Genomic DNA, 13878 nt, shown 5'->3' on the forward strand with positions numbered 1-13878 from the left:
TCGAGAGATGAGGGAACAAGGCCAGAGCTAAGGGAGGAATGTATGATATCCATTATTAAAGAGGATAGAGAAGGTAGACAGGCTTTTACTAGATGAGTAGGAAGGGGGTCTAGCTGACAGTTAGATGATTTGGATTTGCGAATAAAACCAGATATTTCAGCAACAGTTGAGAGTTTAAAACTAGATAGTGAAGAAGAGAGGGGAAAATTGAAGGGTGAATAAGATGAACTGTATGCGGTATTGTTTGACGAGATCAATTACTGATTAATATTTTAAATTTTGGCATTAAAAAAGGTCATGAAGGTGTTACATTGAGCAGCTGAATACAGGTGAGGTGCAAGAGTCTCCGGTGGCTGTAAAATATTCTTTACCATGGAAAACAGGGCTCTAGTGTTCCCTTCGCTTGATCTAATTAAATTTGCATAATACGATTTTGGTGTGGACAGAGCCTCCTTATAATGAAGTATGTGGTCGTCATACATGTCTTTATGAACAAGGCCAAGTTTTCTTGTAAAGGCGTTCCAGGCGACAGCCTTTAGCTTTAAGCTGGCATAGTGCAGGTGTAAACCAAGGGGCAGAATGGGTAAAGGAAATAGACTGGGTTTTTAAAGGAGCAATATCATTTAAAAGACTATAAAGTCCATCATTGTATTGAGACACCAGTTCGTCTGGGGTGGATGAGTAGTAGTAGTAGTAGTAGTATGTATGTATGTATGTATGTATGTATGTATGTATGTATGTATGTATGTATGTATGTATGTATGTATGTATGTGTGCATGCGTGCGTGCATGCATGCATGCATGCATGCATGCATGCATGCATACATACATACATACATACATACATACTGATGCATAAAGTAACATTTTATAATTGTGTGTGGGCTGTGGCGACCCCTGAAAAACAGGGGGAAAGCTGAAAGAAGAAAGTAATATTTTATTTTAATACAATAGTACAAAGTAACAATTTATATCAGTAGTAAATGACATGGAAAATGATACATCAAGAGTAAATTGAAATGAAAGGAGCAGTTTTTGTCAGCCAAGCTGGTGTAAAATTTCTGTTTATTCTGATGTGAAATTAATATAGACTGGTATAGAATATAGAATATAGAATACAGAATGGTAGTCAAATATGGTGCGAATGCAATACGGTTGTCAGGGAACAGCCAATCACCAACTTTGTTACTTGTTGCCAGTTTGCGTTTGACCTATCGAATTGCACCTCTCTGGGAGGTCAAGTATGGTGGCGGTAATGTTATGGAGTTTCCGCTGCTTCTCTGATTCATGCCATCAGGCTAGAGAGCTAGCAAGGGTAGCTAAGCTAACGTTACCGGAGGCCTCACAGTAACTGGCAGCAGATCAGCCGGATTTTTTTTAATCAAAGTATCGCTATAGAGAGGGCGACGAACACCCGTTTATGAATCTGCCTGAGAACAGTTAAAACCTTTAAAATATGGTGGTTCTCAAAATTCGAGACCAGGTAAGTGAGCGCAACATTCAAAGCTAAATTTCAGCTAATGGGGCTAGCTCGATTTCAACAACGCCAGGATGCGGTGCGAGTTTCCCATCTAGTACCTGAAAACGGAAGCGTTTCGTGAAGTCTTTCGTGTTTGATGCTACCCCGGGTGTCACCTACGAGGTGATGGCTAAAACACTGTTGGCCAGATCGTATTTAGTGTCTTTTTTATGCATGGGAATAAGAATCGACGAGAGTCATGTGTGTTTCTGCTTGGGGTTGCTTAGTAGTAACCAGCCAGCGTTGCTGGGTTCATTTCCAGCAATTAGGCTGAGCCTACACGATTGTTAGTTCACAGGACTGCTAAAACTGCTGTTGGGCATAGTATATAAAATTAGGTAGCATTATGAGTAAAAAAAAAAACACATAAGGAAGATTTGCTTTTTTTGCCATCTGTTGATCTCTACGAGTGCGATGATATTCGTAAAATGTTTCATAGGTAACTTTAAAAAAATAAAGACGATGACATTAATGATTTGTTACTCGTATTGGGAGAAATCGTGTAATACAGCTCACGCCATGTTAATGTGATCAAGTGAAATGCCACGCTTTTGCGATCGAGGCGTTGAGAACTTAGCTCGTATGTTAAAATCTAAAACGTGTTTATTCCAAAGATCCATCGTACTGTCCTTACTTTTTTAGATATACTTTGAGCACTGCCGTGATGTGGTGCGGTGGTTTACTCTCTTACGGAGTTGCTCTCTCAATGAGCTCACTCCTTCGAACGCCAAATAGACATCCGAACCGTCGACTCGCCGTGATGTTGTCATTTGATCATGGATACTGACCTTGTAAATAGCCATAATTGCCTTTTATTTATGGCCAGAGAATCTCCAGTTGTTGCTGTGTCGACGTTTTTTATTTTTACACAATGAATGGAATGTATGGAGTCTAAAGGGTCTGTAAAGGTCACTCTAGACACATCACACGTTTGGCAGCCACAGAATAATAGCCCTTAGAAAACGTGTATCCCGTACTAACCTACTTCACACCTCCTTGATTAAAGCAGGAATAGATGCGCGTTATCTCACGGGGTCTATTTATGTGTGCGAGTGCACATGTGCATGTCCTGTCCCTGGGTATTCTTGTGACAGAGGTGCATGCGTGTGTCTTTTGGTGCGTGTGCGTGCTGATGGTGCGCCCAGGCTCAAGTGAGCTGGCGGAGTTGCCGGAGAGCTGTCTCCATGGTGACGGTGTTAACTAGGCTGGGCTGTATGAAGAGATGTGCAGTGTGCTGCTTGATAGACGGGGGGGGGGGGGGGGGGGGGGGAGAGAATCATCTCCTGAAAGCCTCAAATAACAAATTGCGTCTTTGTCCGTTTCCCCGTCTTTGTCTTAGATGCTGTGATCTTTTTAATGAAACCGTCTGCGAAGCACCAATGCTTATTTGTTGCCCTAATTTGTTTTCAATGAGTCTCGATTCCCATTTTGCCCTGCAGATATTCATGGGCATATTAACTACAGAATAAGGGGACTGTTATAGTTTTCAAAAACAACTAGTGCACTAGTAACTCCCCCACAGGGCAGTAGGATTTCGCCCTCGCTTTGACTAAATGTCAGTTGAAAACACCCAAACAAATGAAAAAATGCGTCATGCGGATAAAAGTTGTATGAAAGGATATGACTTGTTTTTTTTACTGTATGTCAGATGACGATTCTGTTGGAACAACCTTGAGATCCTTTGAATAAAAATAAAAAATTGATGTTTGTCAGTTTGACAATAGATGTCTTTGTCGTTTGAGTGGAGTACACCTAATGTCAGTGTGGCCTTCCCTCTGAATTAGATTTGTGAAACTGCCTGTGCTTTTAACTTCTAGTCTTGTACATTACATCAAGGTACTTTTCTCGAGCATTAATCAGTGCGTTTTTTGTTGTTGTTTTTTTAAAGTAGACCTATAGCTATTTTCACTTTTCTCTACATTGTTTCAGGTCAGTGTTTGTTTGGAGGCAACGTGTTGGTCACTACATTGGAAGGGAAAAAGTGAAAAGAAATGGTATCCAGATCCAATGTGTAATCTGGCTATAAATCTGAGTCTTGTAAAACATAATAACGTGCCTTTTATTCTGCCTTCACTGACTTTAATGGGATGGCCTTGGTTTGGCTACATGTACTACCATCCAAGAGTTCTGGGAATGGCTCACTTGACCAGGGGGGAGTCAGGCCTTTGAAAACACCCAAACAGATGAAAAAATGTGTCGTATGGCTTAAAGTTATGATAGGCTATAACTTATTTTTTCTGTAAGTCGGATAATGCTTCTGTGGAAACAACCTTGCCTTGAGATCCCACCTTTACCTTTCTCTACATTGAACAATAAATCTTATAGTTATCAAATTTGTATTGCTAACCTCGGGAATTTTGAAATCAGAGGAGGCTGCTTTTTCCCAGAGGGAATGTGTTTTATACAGGTTCCTAAATAAGGTATTCTCACACTTCGCAGAATATCAAGTTTAACATTAGAGCATTAGAGGAAAGGTCAGAACTCATTTTAAATGAGTAATCCCTGGTCAAGTCAGGTCAAGTCAAGTCAGTTTTATTTGTATAGCCCAATATCACAAATTACAAATTTGCCTCAGTGGGCTTTACAGCAACACAACATCCTGTCCTTAGACCCTCTCATCGGATAAGGAACAACTCCCTAAAAAAATAAATAAAAAAAAACTTTTAACAGGGAGAAAAAATAGGTCCAGTAGCATCTTTTCATCCTGTAGAAACACATTATTGTGGTATGACAAAGACATTGTGTAGAAATATTCTGGAGACCTTGTGAATTGCACTATTGAGCTAATCATTTGGGTTGATTATTATTGACTAAAAAGCACAAGTCCTTCATGTCAAAATGTCATTAAGTGAGAAAGTACCACGTGACTGGCGGTGGATAATTCTGCGTTTGTTATTTAACAATGGAAGCATGCAGTGAACTGGACGTTAAGTGAAGCCAGTTAAATCAATGTATTGCTAGTTCTATTCAGAATGAATTCACAGTAAGCTACAGTTGTTTTGAAGCTAATTTGTCCTTGCTGTCTGTCATCACACCAGCTTTAAAATAACAACACATTTTACTTGTATAGTGTACAAGGTACACAAAAATGCTTGACATAAGATTAAAAAAAAAAGCATAAAAGCAATACACCAAAAACATGTAATACTCAACATTAATCACATTAGAAATTCTGAAAAGGTGAGTTTTGATTAGTGGTTTGAACGTGGACAGATCGGTGCAGTCTCTGATTTGTTTGGGGAGGGGGTCCAGAGGGAGGGGGCAGCTATGGAGAAAGCAGCTATGGAGAAAGCTCTGTCACCCCAGGTCCAGTGCTTGCTTGGTCCTGTGTGGTGTAGACAGGAGGTCCAGTGCTTGGTCCTGTGTGGTGTAGACAGGAGGTCCAGTGCTTGGTCCTGTGTGGTGTAGACAGGAGGTCCAGTGCTTGGTCCTGTGTGGTGGAGACGGGAGGTCCAGTGCTTGGTCCTGTGTGGTGGAGACGGGAGGTCCAGTGCTTGCTCCTGTATGGTGGAGACAGGAGGTCCAGTGCTTGGTCCTGTGTGGGGGAGACAGGAGGTCCAATGCTTGGTGCTGTGTTGTGGAGACGGGAGGTCCAGTGCTTGGTCCTGTATGGTGGAGACAGGAGTTCCAGTGCTTGCTCCTGTGTTGCGGAGACAGGATGTCCAATGCTTGGTGCTGTGTTGTGGAGACGGGAGGTCCAGTGCTTGGTCCTGTGTTGTGGAGACAGGAGTTCCAGTGCTTGGTCCTGTATGGTGGAGACAGGAGTTCCAGTGCTTGCTCCTGTGTTGTGGAGACAGGATGTCCAATGCTTGGTCCTGTGTTGTGGAGACAGGAGGTCCAGTGCTTGGTCCTGTATGGTGGAGACAGAAGGTTGGCATCGGAGAAGCAAAGGCTGCAGGAATGAGTATGGTAGTGGAGCAGGTCGGTGAGGTGGGGGGCAGGGGGGGGGGCTGGTTATTGAGGGCTTTGTGAGTTACAGTGTTTAAACATGGGGCAAGGCTGCAGCTCTGTATTCTGCACATTAACTAATTTGCAAGCTGGGTGGCTTGGCGTGTATAGTGAAGGATGAAGTTTGATGGAACACACTTGGTTCACATAACATATCGCTGACGATTAGCAGGATGAGCAATGAGGCTCATGGAGATTATTGCATGCAGAAAGATGGGCCACTCATGCAAATGCAAAACATTTCATTTGTTCAGGCCTTTTGAAGTGAGGCTGGATGTGGAAAACATCCTCTGCTGAAACCATTTGGGATGGATAGTGGACAAATAACAAAGCCTTCACAGACTTCGTTTGCATTAGTGCATCTCTTGCATAAAAATCTAATGGCATGCGATTTACACATGAATAAGGTAAAAGCCAGAGAAAAATTAAAATAAGCATTTAACTTGACATTGTGTGTGTGTGCGCGCGAGCATGTTTAAGGGTAACGTTGGCAGGATACAGACCTAGGTTAGGGTAAGGACAGGGAGGGGATTTACCCCACCATGTGTGAAGATACAGCAAAATATGAATCATCATAGCTTAAAGAAATACACCCAATGACCAAATCTTCATTTTGTACAGAAATTGGGTAAAGTCAGGGAAGAGTTAAACTGTGTTGTGTGGGGCTGCCAGGAATGTTCCATCTGGCTCTTTCGTGGATAACCATCGAGAGCCTCTGGAAGGGATCCCCTACCCACAGAGTTCTCCCCATCCATGCCAGCTTGCCTCCTCCTTGCAGGCAGTGGAAAAATTGCTTGATAAGAGGCCCGGCCCTTCTCTGCTGGTGATAGGCAGTCAGACAGGGGAGCGAGGTGTGGCACCGGCAACGAGACGGGGAGCTTATCCCTGGCACATCACACGTGACACCAAGGATGTCAACTTCACTGTCAGCGTTTCCAAATTCATTTTCAGCTTTTGGATTGCGAAACTATTCAGGGATTCGAGTGTATGACCTTAGCTGGACAGTAGATTTCTTATTCATAGAAGTGGATTGCAGATTAATGGGTTAATGTAGGAGTGTTGCTCTCCCTCTGTGCTTGATTTTCCAAATGGTGTCTGCAGTTGACAGGGTTTAACTTCCAGTCTTGTAAAATGAATCAAGGTTCTTTTCTCCAGCATTAATTAATGTTTTTAATTTTCAATAAAAGTAGACCTGTAGCTGTTTTCACCGTTCTCTGCATTGGTTTTAGGTCACTGTTTCATGGCAAGTGTCGGTGGCTACTTTGGGAGGGAAAGTATAAAGCAAGGTTATTTAATTTGTTGTCCGAATGTAGCGCTAAGTCTTGTAAAACATCAATGTGCACTTTAATTTGCCTATACTCGATTCGGTGGGAGGGCCTTGGGCTGGGCTAAATGTGCTGCTACCCTCCCAAGAGGTCTGGGAATGGCACGCCTAGACAAGGGGGAGTCAGACTCCAGGACTCCACGTTTTCTAGTTTGAATTTAGAAACACTTATTTAGTATCATCTTTACCGTCCCTCTGTTTTCTGTTTCAATCTCGATCTGCTTAACCAGCCAGTCTGTGGAAGGTCTTTGTAGGGGTTTTTCATTTCAACGTTGCCGACAAGAGCGTAACCAAATCCACATCTTGAAGATATGATGGGAAGAAAAGTTGAGATGAGTGACTGTCTCAGCGACGGGCACTAGTGTATGTGCTTCATGTGTCGCCTTCTTCACTGTGAGCTACACGACCTTTTCTCTCAGTGTTCTGCTTTGCACATGGTTGAGCTTCATTCATCCCCTGCTTGTGATACCTCAGGATGTGTGGAAGTATGGATACTTTCCCTTGGTCTGGCAACAGACTGTAAACGAAGAGCAGAAGGAGGTGATGGAAGCTGAACTGTCGACCGTAAAGCGATCCAGAGCGTCCGTGACTCCGTCCTGTTAAAATTAATAGAATCGCCATTTTGCCAAATGTGCAATGGGTGCCTGTGCGAACTTGCCAGAACATTCTTGATTCCTTCCCTCCCGCAAACCATAGATTTGTTTTACAGCCCTGCAGTCTGTGCCCTTGATGGGATTTTTTTTTTTTTTAATGAGAATCATCATGGCTGTTTTGTCAGCCTAAACATGATTGTGTATTCTCGGAACAAATGAATCGCGTGTGTATTGTGGTTCTGGAGGGGGAAGATCCTGGAATCTCTTCTGCGTCTGAGATTTCTGCATTCTCCAGGCGAGAGGGGAAACCACGTCAGGTTCTGTTCTTTTCTTTTTAAGATAGGGGGCCATTCTGTTTCAGTCTTGCATGTTTTATATGACCGAGGTGTTTAATCAGTAGTCGTAGGTCTTTCATAAGATAGCTATTCTTGAGCCAACTGAAAGAGTAATACATTTAAATGCAGTACATTTGTCATAAAATTCTGTTTTTTAACCAAATCTTGCTCCCTCTCTTTATTTTTTTACAGCCTGCTCTGCTGAAAGCCATTTTCAACGTGGACCCAGATGAAGTACGCTCCCTCATATTCAAGAAAGAGGATGTTAACACGCAGGTAACCCCATCACCATCATAATTATATCGCCAACTGTTCCTTCATGTTTATTCTGTTGTAATAGCTTAATAATAAGATCCTTTTTACTGTGAATCTAGCATGTGATTGTCATTGAAAGGCCTGATGCAGAAAATGTTTTCCTCTCTGTTTATATTTGAAGAACATTGCAAAAACATGTTGAGTTATTTTCTCAGAATTCCCATCACTGATCTGGTTCTGCTTTTTTATTGCATTCCTCTCCGTTACTGGGCTGGAGGAGGGGGGGGTGTTTGTTGTAAAATACAGTCAGTTTATACATGCTTGAAGTTTCATTTGAGCAGTTTTGAGTGACCAAATTTATATGCCTGACTTTTATTATGGAGTGGAGAAGTGAATGTTCAGCTTGAATGTGCTGCTTTTAGGAATGGTAAAGTGCCAGTGTTATAAAAAGGAGGTTCAGATCAACTTCTAACTCTGTTTGAAGTGCACATTTTGAACAGCTGTTGCAATTTTTTCTTTTGTTTGCTTCTCACAGGACAATGAGAAACGAACCCCGCTGCATGCTGCTGCCTATCTTGGAGATGCAGAAATTATAGAGCTGCTGATTCTGTCAGGTAAAGGTTTTGTTCAAAACAGAACTTCAGGTCAGGAGAAAATGCAACTCTATTTGAGAAATCTTTTGTAATTCTGAGTGCTGGGTACGACGTTAAACTGCAACCGTTTGGTCGTCGGCAACTAAACCGGCACCCCCACTTCAACCCTTGGGTTGTTGTGAGGAGGGTGTGTGGACACCCAGCAGAACTAAAAACAAAACCTGTCAAAAGGGTGGATGAGTTCCTCTGTGAACCAACAGCCATCCATACCCGGAGAGGAGATAGGGACCACCAGGTACTCCCCCCTACTTGAAACACAATGATGACTCAACCAAACAAGTCTCTTCCACCATAAACGGTGGAAGAGACTTGCTGGGGCATCAGCTGTGCTCCTCCGACCTCCATAGGTTGCGAAACTGATGATGATGATGATGATTTTAATTGTAGTGGTCCAGCATAGATGAAATCAGTATTTGTAAGAAGTGGTATCTCGCTCCTAACACGAAATGCCAGACATAGGTGTAGTTATTATATTGCCTCGTGTAATTCGTATATCCCAGATTATTGTCCATGAAATCGTTGCATCACATATTTAAGGGCGAGACATTCTCTTCCCTTTTTATTGATGACTGTGAGAATCCATGATGAATCAATTTTGATGTAGCTCGGCTATCCCACAGCATCAAATAATATTCCAAATTCATTGTTATTCACCTTGTTAAGAATCCTCTGAAATGATAAATGATTTATTATATTCTGGCCAAATGATGCATCTTGTTTGGTCAACTAATTACGCGAGCGCTCTTCATACTCCTTTTTAGCATGCATTATTAGACAATTATGTACACTATCAGGAATGTCTTATAGGTTGTCATGAAACTGTAGCAACCCAAATGGTCTGATGATTGTGTACTCTGTCCTTTAGGAGCCAGAGTAAATGCCAAAGATAACAAGTGGCTCACTCCTCTACACCGGGCTGTGGCTTCTTGCAGTGAGGTACATGAATGTGCATTGTCTCGTTCTCTCAATCTCACACACACACACACACACACACACACGTATACACACTGGCACAATCTTAAACAGTGGAGCATTTTAACAGTATACCCCCCCCCCCCAAATTTTTTACCAGGAGGCTGTCCAGGTGCTACTGAAGCACTCGGCTGATGTAAACGCCCGAGACAAGAACTGGCAGACGCCGCTGCACATTGCTGCAGCCAACAAGGCAGTCCGCTGTGCCGAGGCGCTGGTCCCCCTCCTCAGTAATGTCAATGTGTCGGACAGGGCAGGCCGCACGGCACTGCACCATGCAGCCTTCAGCGGTCATCTAGAGGTAAGCACCATGTAGTTTGAGGTCTTCAGATGTTTCATTCTGCGAAAGTGTTAATGAGGTCATCTCCCAACTGGAGGACTGGGGTTTGATTCTCATGTCACCATGCCTGTCAAAATGTCTTTGAGCAAGATGTTTAACTCTACCTTCTCCAGAAGCATGTCACTAGCTGGCTGGCAAAAAAAGAATTTTTTTTTTCCCCCCATGCAAGGCTCCGGACTAACTTTTCCACTGGTAGCACTGGTGCTACCAACTTTCTTGGTTGGTTGCACCAGCACATGATGTGGTTGCACCCTTTTTGTTTGTACAGCATAGTGACCCTGCCTGCTGATGGATAGTTATCTTAATTTGCATGGGGGCGGAGGTTGCTATCCTGTATGCCTGCGGCTGGCGGTTTCTCGACTTTTCTTCGATATGAAAAAAGTTCAGTAAAAGCACCGGCTGATCTCTGCACCGCTGGTGGTGGAACAGTGGGGGCATTGTGAGCTGCGCCACCATCTAGATGCTGTCCAATCTGACATTCGTGCATTCGTGCCACTCGCACGAATGTGACCACATGAAATTTTAACCCACACACTCCCAGAAAATGGGTGCATATGTGACCATTTTGGTCGCAGTGTGGAGCCCTGCCATGGTGGATTAGCAGAAGTATTCCTTTTTCTTCCTTCTCTTTTACTTCCTCCTGTTATTCTTTTTCTTCCTCCTGTCAGTGCTGATTGTTCCTCAACAGAAAAATACTACTGTAAATGCACAGATAAGACCCAGTATTGACATTTTTTCCTATATTTACTTGGAAAATAAAACTTTACTGGTTCAGGTCTTGTTTTTTCTGTATCATACTGGGTTTATAAGTCTGTCAGATACCTGCAGCACTACAGGTTTAACAGTGGTTGTTTGAAATGTGGCTGTGGCAGTGTGATGTGAATGCAACAGCCTGAAATCAATAGCACTCAGGTTGCTGCCAACCTTGACTTGCTCCCTGATGACTGTCTTTGTTTTTTCTCTTTCGTTTCTGTGTCTGCTTTTAGATGGTGAGGCTGCTACTTTCCAGAGGAGCAAACATCAATGCTTTCGACAAGAAGGATCGCCGTGCAATCCACTGGGCAGCTTACATGGGTAATAAATGCTTTTCCAAAGGTTGTTGGTTGTTCTCAACCTGGAATGAACAAATGTCTCTGGGACTAAATCCTACAGGACTCAGACAAGCCTGAGGAAGAAAGATATCTTAAAAGTGCCCTGCTAAGGGACATCTGGGTGGCGTTGCGGTCTATTTTGTTGCCTACCAACACAGGGTTCAAATCCTCGTGTTACCTCCAGCTTTGTCGGGCATCCCTACAGACACAATTGGCTGGTGTCTGTGGGTGGGAAGCCGGATGTGGGTATGTGACTTGGTCGCTGCACTAGCGCCTCGGCACTTGTTCGGGGGGGGGGGGTAGCATGATCCTCCCACATGCTACATCCCCCTGGTGAAACTCCTTACTGTCAGGTGAAAAGAAGCGGCTGGCGACTCCACATGTATCGGAGGAGGCATGTGGTAGTCTGCAGCCCTCCCTGGCTCAGCAGAGGGGTTGGAGCAGTGACCGGGACGGTTCGGGATGAGTGGGGTAGGGTAATTGGCCAAGTATAATTGGGGAGAGAAAAAAGGAGGAAATCCAAAAATAAAGTGCAATGCTGATTTTCAGAAGCTCCATCAAATGCTGCTGAAAAGAATGAGAGTCCACAATCCAGGAATTGTTCTTATTGTTTTTGGGAATATTCAGTGAGAACCCAGTGAACATCCTTTGATTCGATTTAGATAAGTTGATGGTGTACACAAGTGATACATGAAAAATATTGGTCACTCCACACTGAAGTGCATTAGCAATGAATAATGAATGTCAGAGTTATGGAATTTGAAGAGTCAAAACCGCTTATTACCAACAAAAAAAAGTATACCGAGTATTTCTATTACATTATCAGACCTTTTTTTAATATTCCACTGTGCTTAGCTGTAAAATCCAAACCTGAATTAACAAGTATTACTTATCTCATAAGAATACCGTGCACTGCGGATATAAAATGCTTCATCTGTGAAGAATCTAATTTAAGCACACGCACGTATGATGATCTTTTTCCTCTCTTGTCTTCAGGGCACATTGAAGTAGTAAAGCTCCTAGCGTCCCACGGTGCCGAGGTGGCATGCAAGGATAAGAAGTCCTACACGCCTCTGCATGCAGCAGCCTCCAGTGGAATGATCAGCGTTGTTAAATACCTCCTAGACCTGGGGGTGGATGTAAGTCCATCCCACATGCACTCTTCCTCAGACTGTACTGCAGAAATTGCTAGTTTAGGTACATCCTAGGGAGCAGCCTTGGTAGGGAGGAACGCTGGTTTGAACAGGGAGTCAAAGTGGCTATCTTTGTGAAGAGGGAAATGACTATCACTGTCACCATCTTACAGTGCTGTGATTGCAACCATTCCCAAATCCTCTGTAAATAGTACACATTGCCATTGGAAATCTAGTTAATGGTCACAACAATTTGCATAGAAACCGATCTGTTTTCAGTCATTATGCCGCTGTATTGTTTGTAATGGTGGGGATACCTGCAGTCAGTTTAGACTGAAGAGGTCACGAAGAGGTGAGTGATGAAGCTTTTCTCTCAATAAAGGTTGTATCCACATGAGCTGATCCAACTTTCTGTGACAGGAAAACCAATGTTTTCCTGCCGTTATAAGACTTGCACAGCGCCCAAGTAAATTGAACGGGAAATATGGGGGAAAAGGTTTTGATATGCAGCTCTACCTAATAAAAAATGTTTTATTATTAGGTAGAGCTGATAACAAAATGTTTTATTATTAGGTAGCGCTGCATAATAAAAACGTTTTGCCTGTAGATGTGCAGCCTCCTAGGTGGACCCTCAGAATAAAGTCTAATATAAACTTGCACTTTCCAAAAAGAAAAGGTTTGCTGTGCATCTTTATTTGCGTGTATATTTTCATAATATGATAAAGCTGGGTAAACCGTTTATGATCGCGCATGCATGACTCATCTACGGTTGACTGAGATAGGGCAGCGACAAGAATATGCAACACTTCCTGTTTTGACTGCAACCGAGAGTAAATTGTTCCTTTATGGTTTACACATTATTTGGCTTATCAAAATTCTTTTAATAACTTTTGATCATGTCACTGCCCCATCTAAGTCAACCGTAGCTCTAATGACAAAGCTGCGCTGGTCGAGCGAGAGTGAATGATGAGAAGGAGCCCCTGGCTACCGCCTGGTGGGGATAAGAGTAATGCAGGGTGATTTGTCCTTCAAAATTATACCTCCCTGCTTAGCTAACATAGACTCGCTTTTAATGAAGGATGTATCGGAGATCGACAAAACAGAAAAAAAAATAAATGGAGGTGGGCTTGGCTCTCCAAAACGGGGGAGAACGGCAAGCCTTTTAGTTTGTGGTGTTAAAAAAAATCAAATTGCTGGTGTGTGTTTCTGCATTGTATGACACAAAAAATACAGTATGGCAGTAATGGGGAAAAAGGTGCTAGCTCAACATCAGTCTGTAGCATAGTCCCAAAGTTGCCCTTTGCATTCTGCAGAACACGTCCTCACTGCCTGGTGCAGCAACCACCACAATGGAGGTTCAGCAATACATGGCTGACCGTGTGCAACTAGAAAGCGCACATATGTTCATTTATAGCAGAACATGACCTATCGCTGACTGTCTCCAAACCACCGGTAATCGGCCAATCGGTTGCAGAAGACGAGTGCGCACTGTCAGGACTCACCATGTCAAATGCACTCATGCCTACCTGTGCTCACACGGTATTGCTGCTCATCAGAAAGTCGAACTGACAAACTGAAAACGAAGGTTTTTTTTTTAAAATGCAGACGAGGCAACAAACGGCAACATGGACAGGGTCCTAAACATTCTTGTTCGCTACTTTGATGAGGACATGGGGAACGTTTTAACCTAGCACCTGGCCTCAAGAAAGGTCAAT

At 43.1% G+C, this 13878-nt stretch overlaps 1 protein-coding gene across 2 annotated transcripts in view; it reads left to right on the top strand.

Moving 5' to 3' along the window:
* The first annotated feature begins 1314 nt into the window (after window positions 1-1314).
* Window positions 1315-13878, top strand: part of ankrd28b (ankyrin repeat domain 28b) — a 35626-nt gene continuing 23062 nt past the window's right edge. The window contains exons 1-7 of one of the 2 annotated variants that reach the window (XM_056287113.1): window positions 1315-1483; window positions 7912-7995; window positions 8510-8588; window positions 9493-9563; window positions 9700-9900; window positions 10926-11013; window positions 12027-12169. In XM_056287113.1, coding sequence (XP_056143088.1) covers window positions 1457-1483; window positions 7912-7995; window positions 8510-8588; window positions 9493-9563; window positions 9700-9900; window positions 10926-11013; window positions 12027-12169 — 693 coding nt within the window. In that variant the 5' untranslated portion in view covers window positions 1315-1456. Of the gene's footprint in view, window positions 1484-7645; window positions 7702-7911; window positions 7996-8509; window positions 8589-9492; window positions 9564-9699; window positions 9901-10925; window positions 11014-12026; window positions 12170-13878 lie in introns of those variants that run through there. The other variant, XM_056287114.1, reaches the window with a different exon arrangement.

The sequence above is a fragment of the Lampris incognitus genome, chromosome 9 (assembly GCF_029633865.1).
Source record: "Lampris incognitus isolate fLamInc1 chromosome 9, fLamInc1.hap2, whole genome shotgun sequence".
Classification (NCBI taxonomy): domain Eukaryota; kingdom Metazoa; phylum Chordata; class Actinopteri; order Lampriformes; family Lampridae; genus Lampris; species Lampris incognitus.